This window comes from Amblyomma mixtum, chromosome 10 (genome assembly GCF_055824585.1).
Source record: "Amblyomma mixtum isolate Tamu chromosome 10, ASM5582458v1, whole genome shotgun sequence".
In the NCBI taxonomy this organism is placed as follows: Eukaryota; Metazoa; Arthropoda; class Arachnida; order Ixodida; family Ixodidae; genus Amblyomma; species Amblyomma mixtum.
Genome location: NC_143021.1, coordinates 113794695 through 113812385, shown reverse-complemented (window position 1 = coordinate 113812385; position 17691 = coordinate 113794695). Strand labels below are relative to the sequence as shown.

The 17691-nt window shown below is 44.5% G+C and overlaps 1 protein-coding gene across 5 annotated transcripts in view; it reads right to left on the bottom strand.

Moving 5' to 3' along the window:
- Positions 1-17691, bottom strand: part of LOC149326706 (ryanodine receptor-like) — a 542398-nt gene that overhangs the window by 93668 nt on the left and 431039 nt on the right. For all 5 annotated transcript variants that reach the window (XM_089563500.1, XM_089563501.1, XM_089563503.1 and 2 more), the window contains exons 91-96: positions 16979-17047; positions 5971-6070; positions 3439-3518; positions 1540-1616; positions 1303-1457; positions 175-263 (exon numbers count right to left, since the gene is read on the bottom strand). In XM_089563500.1, the coding sequence (XP_089419626.1) occupies positions 175-263; positions 1303-1457; positions 1540-1616; positions 3439-3518; positions 5971-6070; positions 16979-17047 (570 nt within the window). The remainder of the gene's footprint in view (positions 1-174; positions 264-1302; positions 1458-1539; positions 1617-3438; positions 3519-5970; positions 6071-16978; positions 17048-17691) is intronic.

Below are 17691 nucleotides of genomic sequence, written 5' to 3'. Positions count from 1 at the left end.
GAATGTGGGAATCTGTGATGAAGTTTGCGATTTTTGAAACTGGCTTTTCACAGCAAAATGATTTTTTTGAAGCCCTAGGATTTTGTCGGACTGTTCAATTATCTGAACCATTTTTCAGGTCCCACTGAGCATAGTTCCTTAAGGTAGAATAACAAAGATACATAGCTTGCATACCTGCAGCCTAAGCAGGTAATCCACAGTACTGATGACAACGTTCACAGTGGTTGTGTTCCCGGCTTGGGTCCTCAGGTAGTTCTGAAACTCTGAAAAACGCAGGAGACAAGAAACAACGGAATGAGAGAAGCAAAAATGCGAAAGCAGATTTTGCACTCAGGAGCCATAAGTTGTGCCGGAGCACTCTCACCTCTGCACAGAGTATTCGACAACTGAAGATGTCAGAAGCATCCGTTACTTTGTAAAACAGTGTAGTGCCAGCTATTAACTTCCACCTCCTTGCCGTAGAGTCAAACCTTATCACAACAAACCTCAGTAGGGCAAATTATGCATTGTAAGGAAACACCTGAAGCTGTTTTATTATTATTGAAATGAGAAACATGTACCTTCTATAATGAACTGCATGTGCACGCAATTGATCAAAATGCATGACTGCCTGTGTGCAGCAGCCTTGCCTTTTGCGTTGCCGCCAAATGGACGAGAGAGCGCCCTGCTTGAATTAACTCTGCCCTACCCTCTGCTCACAATGAGATCAAACTTGGCACAAGCATGCGCTGCTGTTCCCCTACGTTGCAGCCAATTGCGGCCCTCCGTCCTGCGTGCACTGTGGCGAGTGTGCTGTGTGGTCCGGATCAGGCAGCAATGGGACGCTTTCCGACAAAGTGGAGAATATTTCTCAAGTTGAACATGGAGAAAACAAATCGTGTAGCGGTTAAGATCAAGATCGCTCGGAGAAAAATAAGTCGGCAATCAGAGAACGGCCTAGGATGCAGCAGTGGAAAAAGCCCTGCATCTGTAGTTTTTAGACACTCGTGTAGGAAATTTGCCTGCCTCTGGCCCCAGCAGAAAGGTGAAAGACTGTCACTGATTCTTGACTGCTCAGGCGTTTATGACAGGCAGTGGATGGCTGGCCAGCAAATTGCCTTAGGAGCGAATTACGGGTGGTAAGCAGCAGGGCTTTGTCTTACGTTAGCATATCTGCATATGACGGTTCACAATCTCATGTATAGTGAACATGATACTGAAATTCGCTACAAGCAGGTGCTGCTCCACCGAACAAATTCCAGTGAATGCATCCGTTATGGCCAGGTGTGTGAAGTGGCACACTTCACTGCAATGCCCCCTCACCCAGGTTGTGTCCCTCGCAGAGCAGCTGCAGGAAGCGGAACAGGGCACAGGTGAAGTCGGCATCGTGCATGTTCTTCTCGCCTGCCGTCCCCTCGGAGCCCACGCCCAGCCCCTCGGCCTTCTGGGTGCGCTCGAAGGCGTCCAGGTCCAGCACACTGCACAACCACAGGAGGAGGAGGACTGTCACCTCAAGAGAGCGCATTGCACGCACTGCGCTGCTGTGGGAGACCAACGCACCTGCACGAGTTCATCAGGCCAGCAATGGAGGTGAAGAAACCCACGTCCTTCTTCTCCTTGAGGTGCTTCAGCATGCGCTGCAATGTGTGAAGACCACCACCCTACTCAGCTGCTGCTGCTTTTTCTAGGAGTAAGCAAGGACACACTACCGCACGGCACTGCAGTAGACAACACGCTAGCCTGGACGCTTCTTACGCTCAGTGACATCCGTACACAGTGTCCCTTTGCATTCGCTGAGCAAAGATGACATCTCTGCGGCCATCTATGCACGACAAAAGTGGACACATTTTCTTTAAGACCTTGATTTTACAGCCTTGATGGGTCTTTGACCTTTCTCACAAACCCTTTTATGTCAGTCACTGCAAGATCATCAGATGACACGAATAAAAAAGGTAGCAAACACCAAGACCACACTAGAGGCAAAATGGCTGTTGGGCTCCTGGCACAATGCTAAGGGGAGATACGGGTCTTGAAATGAACATTTTCATTATTAAAGACATCATAGTGAAATCAAATGTGCATGTGTTTCTTCTTCCTATTTTCACAAATGTAATTAGTTTCAGTAAACCTCAACTTGTTCACGTATTATAGAAAAATAAAGGAAGCCTAATCAGTAAATTCTTAAGCATCGTTAAGACACTTTCTTTCTACAATCTTTGCTTTCAACTGAATGGAGCTGTAGCCAAAGACCTGCAAACTACAGCTATGCTAATTGCATTCCTGTTGAAGTACACCATCATATAAAAATGTTAAAATTTTGTCCAATCACCATAAACATGAACCATAGTGAGGTGGCATTATGGTTCACACAATTAGAAATCTTTGGCTCAGCCAAACAAAAGCAGCATAGCTCCACAGTTAAGTTCTTCCTGAATTCAACGGTATAAGACCAATCGAAATTGCACTATAAAAACATAATGAAACTTCCGTAAGGATAGTCACATTGGCAAAAAACATGAAGCTGGGAGAATCACATTTGAAGTGGACGTGCCAGCCATTTGTAGGCCATTGTGGAGGCCTCAAAAAACAACAGAATGCAGATGTTCCAAAAATATTTTACGGTAGTGAGCAGTAAAAGGTAGTGAGTAAGAGGCCCAGTTTTCAAACAAAACAAGGATAGCGGCCAGTGGGGATGCGGTTGTGGGGAGCGACGGGCGCGATGTCCTGCCTCATTTAAATCCGAAATTATCATTTCCAGGCTTCGCAGGCACAAAATATATATATATATTGCCACGTATCATTATAGTGTCCGCGCAAGGCCGCAGGAAAGTGGTGTTATCATTTGTGTTCGTGACGCGAGAAGCGACCGTACTAATCTCGATTGATCACAGCCATGCCGAGCTGCATCTACGTGTTTCCAGATTACTCTAGATGATCTCGACCTGTTATCTTGAAGTTTCCTTGCCGGCTTTAAATTGAATGATGCCGCGAGCAGCGGGCATTCGTAGTTCGACGACTGACGAGCACGTTTGTTGCTTACGCCGCTGCCGAGTGATTCAGTTCTTTTGCGGGCGCAAGTCAGCCGAAATAAAGAGCTTCGTTTGCAAGGTTTGGTGCTGTTTTCCTGACTGCTGGATTGCCGTCACTACAACGTGACAATATATTTTAGTAGTTGGAGGTCAAATTTAGACCTTCACAGTTCAAAATTTTGCAATTGTGCAGTATTATTCATACAATTTTCAACATTTATCAGGTCATCACTGGCAACAATGGCACTTAATACTTATTTGAACTTGGTCATGTTTCACTTTTTGCACTAGCCTTAGTGTGAACCAGTGCACAAACTACTAACAGAAAACTTTTCTCCATGCACTTGAACAGAAGCCAGCCATATTGATAGGACGCAAGAGCGCAAGATTCCCGACATGCAGGGCCAGTGAGCTTAGTTAAGTGCATCACCATCTGGACTTCCTGGTTGCCTCCTTTCAGAAGGGAGATGCCCAACTTCAGGGTCTCAATCACCATCGGGCCGTGGCAACCTGGGGAAAAAACAACAATGGATTCTGGCCAATCGTCTCCGAAGACAAGTGCAAAGTCATGCGCACAGGAAAGCTCTTCCACTCGGACCCAACTATCAAGAGCCCAATCATTACTCAAGCAACACATTCATAGAGCTGTAGCGCAGCAGCGCCACCTGTACTCGTGAAGTAGAAATAAAAAGCACGAACAGCCTGCGATGAGGTCCGACAGGAGGAGCCACGGAAGTTAACGACTACTTTCGCTCCCGTGGTGCAATCGGCAACAACCCAAAAGTTAACGACTCCTTTCACTCCCGTGGTGCAATCGGGAGGATATAAAATGGGCAGTCGGGAGCGAAGGGAGCCAGTGGTCCCCGGAGCTAGAAGGGAGCATAAGCCCTCTCTCCTTAGTTCGCCGTGGGCCGTCGGAATTAGCGTTGCGGCACTGGTACCCACCAGAAGCCCTCACTGATCCGATGGTTCCCGGTCGAGGCAGTGTAGACTCCCCACGCTCGGACCCGAGGACTTAGCGTTGCGGCACTGGCACCCACCAGAAGCCCTCGTTACTTCCACGGCCTCCGGTCAGTCCCCCTAATCGACAGTCGCAGCGCCCCTCTGCATTGGCAGTTTATGTCCCCTGTCGGACCTGTACGCAGTATTTTGTCTTTCGATACCCGCGACAGAGCAGTGATTTCCACGCGCTCATGGGTAATGGTAGCGCTTTCTACGAAAGTAAAAACTGCTGAAATAATTTCCTGCATTACCTTAAGAATATGAATGCGCATTACCCCAAAATGAGCACATACAGGGGCGAGTACAAAAGGTTAGCACAGGGGACAGATCGCACGTGCAAAATGGCATGGCAACGCTCAGCACTGCAGTACAAGAACACAGTGATAACAAGGTCGTACCCCCTTCAGAAACACCAGAGAATGACCAATCCCGCATGTATGGACATTAATCCATTGACACTATAGTGTCATAACCTTAAAGGGATAATGCAATGCTTTCCGAAAATTTTTACTAATATGTGTTGGAATTCCGACCTTTCATTCTACAGGATACCTTGGTTCGTTTCATCGTCAGGGATGATCGAACAGCGAAAAAAAACTAAATTTCGGTTTCCCACCGCACAAATGTCACCTTAGCAAACAGCAAAAGTCATCTTAAGCCGCCAATCAGATATTTCTCTCGTCAACACACACATTTCACCACTAACTTTTGGGGCACTGCTCGTGAGCAGTACGTCTTTCACGTAACTTGAACCAGGCTAATAAGCAAGGCTGTGCAATCATAGTTGATCTCCATTGGCCTTGCACATGTGCAGTTATGGTGAAATCTTATTAATTCAACCCCCGTTAATTCAGAAATTTGGATAATTCAAGCTAGGAGCACAGTCCTGGCCAGCATCCATGTAAGTCTATGGCATCAGAGGCTTGTTATTTCGGATAAGAGATCACATTGAGGTACGACCCACACAGCCAGCGATTATCTATATATTGCGTGTTGCGTAAATCAGAGAAAATCCAAAAAAAATTATCTCGGCCTAACCACACATTTGTTCGGGCTCAAATTTCGTCCAGAGGTTGCATTTGGTGGTCAGTTTTGTTTTATACTTCATTTACGTGGGCCACTTGCCTGATTCGGCCAGAATTATTTCGAAATTTCCATCGTCTGTGGCGACGGCGAATTAAAACCGAAAGGCTTCGCAGCAATGGTACCTGTGGCGCCATCTGGCAACCACCGGAGAAACCCAGCTGTGCTAAGTTGGTGAGCAAATCATCTTTGCTTGGTGCTCTCTGCTGCGAAGCAGCACAAGACATCACCGAAAAATGCGGTCGTACAGCGATCAAGAGAAGGAAGGCCATGCCCGTGACTTGGCTATGCGAGTCCAACTCCTCCACCGCCGCCCTCCCCGGTAGAGGGCTAGTGCTTTAAATTTAAAGTGGGCTAACCTATTCATTCATTGAGCTCAGAAATTTATATATTTTTATTGCTTCCTTAAGAGGACTGCAACAGCTACCCTCATCATAATCAGCAGCAGCAGGTTTTGTGCACTGCCTTGGCCACCAGGGATACTCGGTGTTGCTGCAACCATTTTACTGCCTCGAAATCTGGGCATAAATATTCGTCCAGAAAGCACAACCACATAAACCACTCTTATTTTTTAAAGATGTTTTCAAGTATTGTTAGCTGCCCGTATTTTTTCCTTTGCTGTGAGTTTTCGATGCTGGACCGCACTCTGATCGCAGGTTCTCAAAGGCTGCGCCTTTGGGCTCCAAACTTCTCGGACGGGAGCCTTCGCTTCCGACGCCCTCAGCAGCAAAGATGCAACATGCGTGCCACGTAGCTGCACTCCTCAGGCCTTTGAACACAAGGCCTTTGCGGTGCCCGTGGGTGTCACAGAAACAGCCCATCGCAGGGCAGCATACAAGGCAAGGAGAAGCAGCAGAGCATGCCCTGTTTCTCTGACCTTTGCAGGCGGAGATGTAGAGGAGAGCCATCTCGGCGACCCCCCGACTGGCCAGCCGTGCCTGCTGGAACAGCAGCCGCTGCTTCTCCAGCTCTTGCTCCTGCGCACCATTGAGGATAACCAATTGAGGGATAAAAGGCTGCCCCGAGAGGGAGGGAAACATTAGCCACGCAACCCACCAAACTGGCTGACAGCTCAAAAGTGCTCGGCATGGTGTTTTCAAAGCATTTCACTTGGAATGAACATATGCAATACCTTGCAGCTAAAGTATCATCACCTGCTGGCATAATACAAAATGACCCACATACTACTTGTGGAAACTGAATTTTTACTTTATAATGCAATAGTACTTTCACTTCTGCAATATTGTTGCATCATCTGCTGTACCACAGGCGTCACGAACTTGTCCAAGCTATACCTGCTACAAAAGAGAGCGGTCCAAGGCATAGCTAATGTCACTTATTCTCATCCCACTAGTTTTTGAAATATGATATTCTTCCAGTGTCTCATTTGTATAATTACAGGCTAATATTACACTACAGAACTTTTTGAAAATTAGCACCAGTATCATAACCTTTCTTCAAAAACTACAGGAAAATCTTTCACTTCAACTGGTGCAACATAGGGAAAAAAGGTACATCCCTATGCCCGGAATGCTCTACAATAAACGGACCATGTTATACTTAGCCCGTTTTATGAAATAACGCCAAAAGAGCTACTGCTGGGGCTAGTTGGACATACATCCTTGAGGGTATTGGTGAGCGCCAGCAAGTGTATTAGTCGCTTCTACTGCGAGAAACATTTCCTGTCCTGATTGGTGCATTTTATTTGTTTCTTGCTATACAATATGAAGTAGTGTGCCACTTTTTATTTCGCATACGGCAAGGTTTTGTTTGTTTCTCGCTTTGAAGAGTGCATTGCAACGCATTCATCTTTTTGGAGATGCTGCCATTGCCTTCAACTCCACCATATTGCCATCTTTGCTCGGTGCTAGGGCCTTTGTCAAGCTGCTCCTGCAGCATTTAGCCCTAGTTTGCTTCTTTGTAAAAAGTAAAAATAAACTAAACTGAGACTGAACTGAACTGAATGCCCACCGAGAATGGTGAAAAATGATACAATGCAAACCAACAGTAACACATACTCGTAGCCATTCAGGCTATAAGATTTCAACGAAGCTGCTCAAAACCATCCTCAGATATGAGCAACAAAGGGTATCCTGTGAACTTGACAAAGCAGCCTAATGTGGAAGCCACACGCTCACCTTCAGTCGTCGAAATTTTTGCTACGGAGCCAGCATTGGCGGCATGCAAGAGAGAAGTGTTGGGTGGCAGGTTAGTCATAACAAGCACGGTTAGCGAGACACACTCGGTTAGCCTCCTAAACCTATGTGCCTGAAAATGCTCAGCTTCCGTCCCACTTAAGGGGGTACGAGGGTCTTAAAACTGACCTATATATTTATTGCTAGAATCTCATCAAATTTTGCACACAGATGTGTTTTTCTCTTCTGATTCCAAAAATGTAGTTACAATTGAGCTTGTGGTCTTAGATCAAAAGTTATCTTAAATTCTAGAGGGTAATTAGGCAATTTTTTACGCAGATCTAATGAACTTTCTCACTGCATTTTGTTGCTTTTAATTACATGCATTGATAGCCAGCGAATTCTCATACCCGATGACATTCTTACCTTTTTTGTTTAGGCCACATATAAATTGCAATTTACAATCAGCTTAACGAGTTGCAGTGTCAAATACTGCGACCTTTTACTCTCGACATAGTAGTATATCAGGATGACATGCCTTTAGAGAAAAACGAAGAATGTCACCGGGTATGGGATCTCTCTGGCTATAAATTCATGTAAGTAAAAGCAACAAAATGCAGTGAGAAAGTTCATTAAAGCTGCGTAAGAAATTACCTAATCACATTCTAGACTTTGTAAGATTTAAGACCAACAGCTCAATTATGATTGCATATTTGGAATCTGGAGAGAAAAATGCATCTGTGTGCGAAATTTCGTGAGATTCTAGCCATGGATAAAAAAGTTAGTTTTAAGACCCTCGTCCCCCCTTAACTGCTAAAGCTCTGTGTATTCTGGCTACACATCTAGTAAATGGCATGCATATCAGTGTGCTCCAAATATAGGTCGACCCTCACCTCTTGACGAATAGCAGCCACTGCCACTGCACCACATTATGCAGCTTCCCATGAGATAACACTGTGGTGCGGTGCACAGCACAAAGTATTAAACGCATAACGGCACAGCAGCTAGGCCAGCTGTTGGAGGCAGATGGAGACCAAAGGTGGTAAAATGGCACCCCATTCTGCCTGTCCCACATGGCCTCTGACTAGCCCAGTAAGCGTCTTGCACTTGTGGAGTCAATGCATGCACCGGAGGTTATTGGAAGGTTTCTTTACGCTCTCTACCGCTCATCAGGCAAGCAAGCCACGTTAATGGTGCGCAGTTCAAACTTTAGTAATAATAATAATAATTTTTATTTCTGCCTCAAAGATACATGGACCGAGGAGCTGCGGAAAAAGCTGTAGAAAACAGCTTGACGAGGCCGCAGCCCCGATTTTACAGGCAGCAGCAGCAGACAAGCAACGACTCAACTTCTAAGGTCGTACAAAAAAAAAAATGTAATACATTGCACGATCACCTCAGGCGTACTGAGCAAAGACCACAAAAACAAGTTTGTTACAAAGGTATGACATTTTCGCGCATCAAAATACAAGACACAGCAACAAAGACAGTTATTTTGGCATAAGTGAGCATGAGAAATTTTTGAAGCTACCTTCTATATACATGCTACGCAATACTTTATGCGTGCAGGAGAACAAGTCAAAGTTAGCAGATGAATTGCCAATGCTCCACACATGGAGCTCCATGCATACGGACACTGGCATGGGGCACGCACTAGCTGTGACTACACCATCTCAGCTGCTGTTGGCTTTGAGTGCAGGTTGACCCCTCCATTTCGGATGGTTGCTCTCGTAAAAAAAGACTAATCAGCTGTAATGTAAGGTGAATCCTCCCTTGTGTACCTAATGTTGTTATATACAGCCACAACGAACCTCTCAAAGTGACTCTAGTATTTTAAGAATATGTGAGGTACTGCTTTGCACGCAAGGAATCATTCCAGCTTCACACAAAGAATCCACATTCTGAGCATAACTAACTTGTAAGCAGGTAAATTATTGTTACCAGTGGTTATTATAGCTTGCAGCAGGAATAAATACCGCACTTACTCGCGTAATTTGCGCACCCCTAATTGATTACCCGGGCTTATATAAAAGAGAGACTTTTACTCGCATATTTTATGCTCCCAGCTGCACCAGTATGCATGCACAAGGCCGGCTGGGGAAGATCAGCACAGCTGTGTTTGCAGCTACAAAAGGTGCGAGTGGGGGGGGCATGAATTGCAAGTTGGAATCCGAAATTACTGAACCGTTTGCTGTTTCCCAGCAAACCAAAAAGCTCTCAAGCTAGACGTCTCTGAGAGGTTTTTGGTTTGCTGGGTTGCTTTGCCGCTAGTCAGCCAGGCCACACGTGTGTCTCTGAGCATTTACTGATTTGAGCTGCACACATGCACCATCATGCTACTCCACAGGGAACTGCATAACATGGGAGTACACTTTTTTTACCCAGTGAGAGATACGACATATAGACAGCAATATACAGTATATGTTGTGCATTATGACATGAAGTGGTCACAACATTATTGCATAATTTGCATACCCCATTTTTGAAGCCTTAATTTAAAAGAAAAAAGTGCGCAAATTATGTGAGCAAATACAGTTATGTCATCTGCAGTTATTAAAAAAAAAAAACGACACATATGAATGATCTGATTTTGTTTAGCCAATACACAGCTATCAACTGCACTGATGCTATGTTTTCACATGTTTTTGTTTTCTCTCCTTTTGTGTGTATTTTTGCTCTTGAATCCATTTTTTCTTCTCACATCCTCCTTTTTTTTGCTCCCTTTCCTTTTCTTCCCTTCCATCTTTTTTTTTTATTTTTATTTTTTTGCAACTTGTCTGCTGGGTGCGTGACTTATACGCTGTCTGCTGTAGGGCAGTGCCACTCAAGCCTTCCGAGGCTTCAGCAGGCCCGCATTTGTATTGGAAAGAGGAAATAAAAATTTTATTTTAATTATTTTTATTAATGTGACTTTCATTATTACAGCGCAAAGACGGCACAGAACAAGAAGGGGACACAACAGCGCTGTTGTGTCCCCTTCTTGTTCTGTGCCGTCTTTGCGCTGTAATAATGAATGTAGGTAACCAACTCGCCCAAAATGTTGTATTAATGTGACATGTGCTCTGTCCAAAGACACACTTCCTTTACTGACAGTAACAATACACAAGCAATTCTTAACGGCATCTCTCTCACAGTTGAAATGAAGCTTATCTGAAATGCCAGCATGTTTTGTACTTTTAAAAATATAACTAACGTTCTCCAACTGACCAACCATACAACTGAAAACGTAAACAACAGTACTTTGAAGTCAGCGCTGTGGTGTCTCATCTTCTCTTCATCCCTGTCTTAAAGTTTCACTGTTTGCATTTTTAGCTGTCATGATCTACCAACTAGCCCGATCAGCCACGCTTGCAAGCCACCATACAACACACACATAGTTCACAGTCATCACACACTCTACAGAAAATGCACTGGTAAGATACACGGAGGGAAAGGGCATGCAAGCTTTGGCCACCTTCAGATACACACTGACCTGTTAACAGACCGACAGCTGACCTAAATGAGTCGTGAGGTTATGGTGGAAATGAAAGGAACCTGCCTTATAGAGTAAAAACTGAGCACAGCAGTACTGAAGGAACGGGGATGTGTAATTTCAATTTGGCACTGAAAATCACATAAAACAAGCTGGTGCTACTTCTCGTGGTGAGGTCCATCCCACAACATGACCACACCTCGGTAGAATACTGCACATGCATATGTTGTCAAGTGCATAAGTTTGCTTTGTTTCTCAAGTCTTTGCCGTATTTTATTACATTTGAAGCTCTCTCAAGTGTGTCCTTTGGTGAAAATGTTTCCATCATATCGCTGATTAAATATCTGAGCTTCAGTGACTAGAGGGCGCCACAGTGTATAGCATTTCTTTGTAGAAGCACTAACCATGGCTAATTAAACCTGTCATCGACGAGATCACTGTGCTGTAACTACTTGGGGGGCATGGAAGCTCAAGTGAACGTTTCACTTACGACAGTTGCCTAATTACTACCTGATGGCTGAAACTATCTTAGTTTCCATTTGCACCTCTGTCGATGTGCAATCCGTAGAGACGCATAAAAACAGGTGAATCCATTGATTAAAAAAAAATGGTACGGTTTTAATGTACTTAAACAGAGCAGGACATGCAAAAGCACTTGAGTCAACACTGCCTCAAAGGCAATCACATGCAAAGTCTTGTCATCAGCCAATATTGGGGCGGAGGGAGGGGTTCCGATTTCAGACATTGACGCTGCAGCTGCACAAGGCCTGTGCTGATGGCATTCCACCAAACGTTGAGGCTTTACACATACCCCAGGTTTTTCAGCTTTGCTAGTGAAGTAGTGCTTTTCACACTAAAAATTCCCAGAGACATTTAAGACTTGAAAGAATGTCGTACGCCAAAAAAGGACGAAACAGGAAGGCGTACGACATTCCTTTTTTGGCGTACGACATTCTTTCAAGACAATGTACCAACTAACCCGTCAAAAAGTTCTACTACATTTAAGACTGCTCACATGCGGGAAGAATGCAAAAGCATTACTGTTCCTGGGTGCATTATTTATGCGTAATATTTGTATATGCATTAAAGTTCTTTGAATCACATGACCGAATCGTAACTTCCTCCTTGAGATTTGTGGATGGTGACTGCACTCGCTTGTGAGGCCAGGAACTGAGTTCCTTTTAGCATGATGTGGCCTTTCTCAAGCAGGGGGCGGCAGAAAGTTAAGTGGGCGGATGAGATTGAGAAATCTGCAGGGATACGGTGGCCACAGCTGGCACAGGACAGGAGAGACATGGGAGAGGCCTTTGGCCCGCAGTGGGCGTTGTCAGGCTGATGGTGGTGACGACAATTCAAGGTGCATATGTAATCAGTTCAAATCACTGCTGCAAGCTAGCCTCCAAATTGACTCGCATATGTAAGCTATACGCAATGAGACATTCTATGACACCACCCAGAACGCTGTACGACAAACGGTTGCGTCACAATTTTGGTACGAATGTCGGAAAAACTGGCGCCACACGGCTGTAGGCCAGTGGCAAGTATATACAGACAAACAATCTGAAGTGGCAGTGCTTGGCTTGCTGTATGCATCATATAGCTGCTTGATGACGTTGCCCTATTTTTCTTGTCACTGCTGAGATTTTCTGCACCATCTAGGAGTACACCGACTCACGTGCACGCATGCCACTGGCTTTTTTTGTAATGGGTCTAGTAATGCTTTCTCATTAAAATTTGTGGCATTCTTGCCACAAATTTTAACTTGTACAACATTTCTGACAAAACCACTGTGGAATCAGGTACCTTCTATACTAAGTTTTGCACTGTGCAGACAAGCGGTCATCATCATCATTAGCATGACTACACCCACTGTAGGACAAAGGCATCTTCCATATCGCACCAATTAACCCTGTCCTGCGCCAGATGCGGCCACCCTATCCCCGCAAACTTCTCAATCTCATCCACCTACCTAACTTTCTGCTGCCCCCTGCTACATTTGCCTTCTCTTGGAATCCACTCCCGTTATCCTCAATGACATCAGGTTAGCTTGCCTTCACATTAGTACACGCACTGCCGAAGCCCATTTCTTCCTCTGGATTTCTACTGGGATGTCATTAACCTGCGTTTGTTCCCTCACCCACTCCACCCGCTTCCGATCTCTTAATGTTACACCTATCATTTTCCTTTCCATAGCTTGCTGCGTTGTTGTTAACTTAAGCTGAACCCTCTTTGTTAAGCCTCCACGTTTCTGCCCCATAGGTGAGTACCGGTAAGATACACCTGTTGTATACTTTTCTCTTCAGGTTTATTGGTAAACTGCCATTCATGATCTGAGAGAACCTGCCAAATGCACTCTACCCCATTCCTATTCGTCTAGTTACTTTGCACTCGATCGGGGAAAAAAAGTCAGTCGTTGGTCCCTTCAAGTGAATCTTTACATGGTGTGGTGAAATTCTGTGAACCCAAGTCTTTTGATTGAGCTTAAAAAACTGCTATGGAACGTACCGACAAAAGAAGGAATGTCCCACAACAAAGGACACACATGCAACACAACACAAAGACACAAAAACCAACAGAACACAAAGTGATTGGCAGGAACTTACTAGAAGACCCTGACATGCATCCAGAGGCAAAGAGAAAAGGAAGAGACATTAGTGAAAACAAGCCAACCAACACTTCTTGTGAGACAAGCACTCACAGAAATGTCAGTCTGATCAAAAATGAGCACTATTCTTCAGGCATTTGTAACAGAAAGGAAAATCCAGCCCAAATGCACATTCGTGAGAATCAGCAGGCTTGCACTCAGCAGTATTCCAACATAGATATGAGAAGACTTGCTTTTAAGAATGCCATAACTGCAAAACAAATTGTGTGGTGAGGAGTTAAATAGCGAGGAAATGTGCAGGTTTATCATAGTAGAAGAGTCATTATCAAAATAAGTGAGAAATTTCTCTTCCAACATGTGCAGCAATATTATGCCCAAGCCGGAGTACTATACAGACCAAGCCCCCCCCCCCCCCCCCCCCCCCCCCCCTAAAATACAAATGCCCTTCATGCGAAGAAGCTGTGCAGACGCATGAATGCAAGGAAGCAGGCTGATATAGGAATCCAAAGTGTCATAAACTACCGTCGAGCCCATTTATAACAAACCTGACGGTCGCGGGGATTGCATTCGCTATATTTGAAGTTTGTAGAAAGTGGACATCCCTAGAGCCAAAAGTACAAAGTCCGACTGTGTAAGTCTGTGATGCGCATTTGTTTATTCAAACTAGAGTTTATTACAACACTTTCCAAGCTCTCCAGAGCACTCGCACAACCCTCGCCACCAACAGTGCTGCTACCCACAAGCTGCTTTAGGGGGTGACATAAGTAACTGCAGCGGTGGCCTCCATGGCAGCTTCTGGTAGGCTGGCCTCTTCGTCATCGCCTTCATCATTTTCGTGGCAATCAGACAGAGTTCGTAGTTATAACGCAGTACTGTTTTCATCAGTGAACGGCTCTCCGATGTCTGCGTTATCACCACAAACATCAGGTCGGTCTAGGTGTGCGTCAAAAATGCGTTGCCACAAATCTACACATGCGTACGATAATGTGGGTTTTCGACAGTATCCTCTAACGTTAATGAGAATATAAACTCCGCCTTACGGAAGCAATTCTTGGTCACTACGCGGTAGTTTCCATCCACATGAATTTAGTCCATGGTGGGGAACAAAGTTACCCGAACTGGGACGCTGGCACCTGTCAGTCGATCGCTGTCAGTATGCACTGGTGATGCGGTGCCAATAGGGCCCCTCAAGCACATGAATTACGCCCATGTGAGCTGGCAAGTGTGGCTCATTGGTGGCAGAAGAGCGTGGTCACCGCAGTTAGAGAGGGAGACGGTAACGCGAAGCTTGCTGCACTTTTCACGAGCACGAGGCACCACCTTTCAAGGCATGCACTTTTAACGGCTTCATCTATCAAAACGTTCCATCGGCATGCTATACATCCCATTTTTTTTTTGTTTTGTTTTTAGGGGGTCGTGTTGTTGTTGTTTTCTTAGTAATGAGGGGAGGGGGTGCCACAGAGACCTGGAGGCATTCATCACTCTCCACTCCTGAGTTAAGGGTTTCCAACTATAGGGACCATTTCACAGAGCCCCCTCGTTCCTCTAACCGAGTTGTGCTGTATCTTGTTGCTTGTTTGCTGTATCTGAGATATGATGCCATAGCCCTAACACATATTTTGACGGTAGCACCACCCTCGTTCACAATGAGCAAGCATTCATTATAACTGCGGCCGTTATAAGTGAGCTCGACTGTACTTCAAAATATGTTTCATCCAGCTAGTTAAGGTGTTTACAAACAACAGCTGTTTGCAAAGATTGAAGCAACCCTTCATTTCTATAAAAAAATTTTAAGTTACAAATAAAATTCAACGATGACCAAACAATACCACCTGCAGTACGATCTAAAAATCAGAGTAAATGAAAGCAAGCAAACAAGCTTACATTCTGTCATGCTAAGCATTGGGCATGCTAGAGACATGGCCAAAAGGTCTTCAGAATAACTGATTGTTGGGCGAGACGCAAGAGAACGAGTGCACAACTAAGGCAGCACGCATGTTGTGTCCTTTCTCAGTTCCGCAGCCATTCTCTTGCACATGGCCACAGTGTCTTAACTCTATTCATGGTAAGGATACTGATTCTCAAAACAGATGAGCTTGTAAGTGCCCTCATCTTGCACTAGTGTGCATTTTTCAGTGAGCTGCATTTTTCTGATGGTGGCGGAAATCAGCCAAACTGAGTTAAATTCCTCTGCAAGCTCTCGATTTTTGCTACTACTCTTATTACTGTGCATGTTCTTGCATAGCCTCAAGATTTACACACTCTCAAAGTTTATGCATCGATTTATTACTTGAAAAGTGCATAGGTACAGCCAAACCCTTTTAAATTAAAGTGACTGGGACCAGCAACAAATCTTTACTATATCAGTTGTTGGTGATGGCATGGTTCTGAGGACACACTCTGGTAATTAATGGCTACCTACTAAACACAGTGTTGGTTTATAAAAGAAACACTCAAAAGTACCTTCCATCCTGCTCTTAATGTCCCTTTATGTAATTTTTCACTTTCTGATTTCACGTTACCCTTCACATTTGTGTCATCAAGCACACGTGCAACCCGACGGAACCACCCATTAAACATTGTTCCCTTCAAACCACATATAGATTGTTTTAAATTTTCTTTTTTCCCTCTAACCGTTGAAATTTGGAATGGATTGGACGGCTCACTTCGTTCATTGCCAATTGAAGAGTTTGTTGTTCAGTTGCCTGACAATTTGACCCGTTGATCTGTTTTTAATACTTCTGTGTTATCTATTTCTATGCTACCCATGTTATTTGTTTTTACTCATGTATTCACCCACTCCTGCTATGTCTCTCCTCAGAGACAGCAGTATTTATAAATAAATAAATAAATAAATAAATAAATAAATAAATAAGTAAATAAATAAATCGATTTTGTTTATGTCTTGAGAAAGTAGTGCATTTGCGCAAATACAATCTATGAATGTCATGAGTTTGCTTTCATGTGAAAACAAAACTTTTGCGTGAACACGGTGCCTTTTTCCACAGCCTCAGCAATGTTTAAAAGCAATAGTTAAACACGCAAGCAATCGAGGTTCCGCACCTCCATTTCTGACCGTCGCTTCACCTGTGATCTGCGCTGCCGTGCTGTGAATCTTCACCCTTTTTGTTTCCGTCCATAACCTTCACTGCATTTCTACCCTCTGTCCTTTCTTAGAAACCTGCACCTCCTTGTTTCTGCATTCATAGCCAGCTTTACATTCTTTTTCCCCCGTGTGCTTTGCCTCACGGCTCCAAGGACTTTAAGAGGTTGGCTTCTTCATACACTTCCAAGCTTGGTCGTGAAGCTGTCTCAAAGAGCAACTTTCATGATGCAGTTAGTGCCAAAAACGAGGACCAAATGAGGAGGCCGCTCTTTACTACTGCCAATTTTATGAAAAAAAATCTTTGCTATAAGCAAAAAAAAAATGCACAGTTGTCTATGAGAGGCAAAATGGGACACAGCTATCTTAGTTTTTGCTATATTCGAGTTTACTAGAGCAGGGTTCTACTGTACTTAAGAACAAGTGTGTTGGCCAGTGGCAGCTCATGTTTGAAATACCACGGGTCAGGTGGCACAGATAAACAAAGCACTTGAAGTAGTGTAACACAAATAATTCGCAGCATTGTGAGGTGGAAAGGCCCGTGATTGAAAAAAGAGAAAAGAACCTCACATGTATGGAGGGCCCAGAGTCCTCGTCACCCTCCTCCTCCTCTTCTTCCTCCTCAGCACCACCACAGCTCTGGAAAACAAAGAAAAACAAAAAAAATTGTAGCAGCCACTTGCACAGCATTGACATTCCTCAGTTCAACCTTCGTTCTGCCCCCAACTGAAAGGTTCTTAAAGCGCATGCCATGGCTTGTTGGCAGTTCACAGCCAACATGAACGGTACAGAAAAGAACTTTATTAAAACTTTTTTTTTGGGTGAGGTGGTGCATATCAATCTTGCACAATACAGACCATGAGAAACACGACACAAACACAAGTGCTAACTGACAAGTGGTTTTATTGGCAGAAGGTCACACCTCATTATAATCATCATCAGCCTGACTACACCCACTGCAGGGCAAAGGCCTCTCCCATGTCTCCAATTAACCCTGTCCTTCACCAGCTCCATCAACCAGGAGGTGGGGGAGTCAGGCTCTTCCCAGTTGAGCATGCACACTTTCAATGAGCTGACCCAGGCATATAGTGCCGAACGGCAGCTATACCCCCACCCCACCAATTCCTTGATGACTACCAACAAATTATTATGGTGCCATGAGAACACAGGACAAGTGCGTGCCCTCGTGTCTCTCTTCCGTCCTTGCTGCTTCGTGCTGCCGCTTTCCACAGCCCACACCAAGATATTGTTCAAATCAAATCAAATCAAATCAAATCAAAATC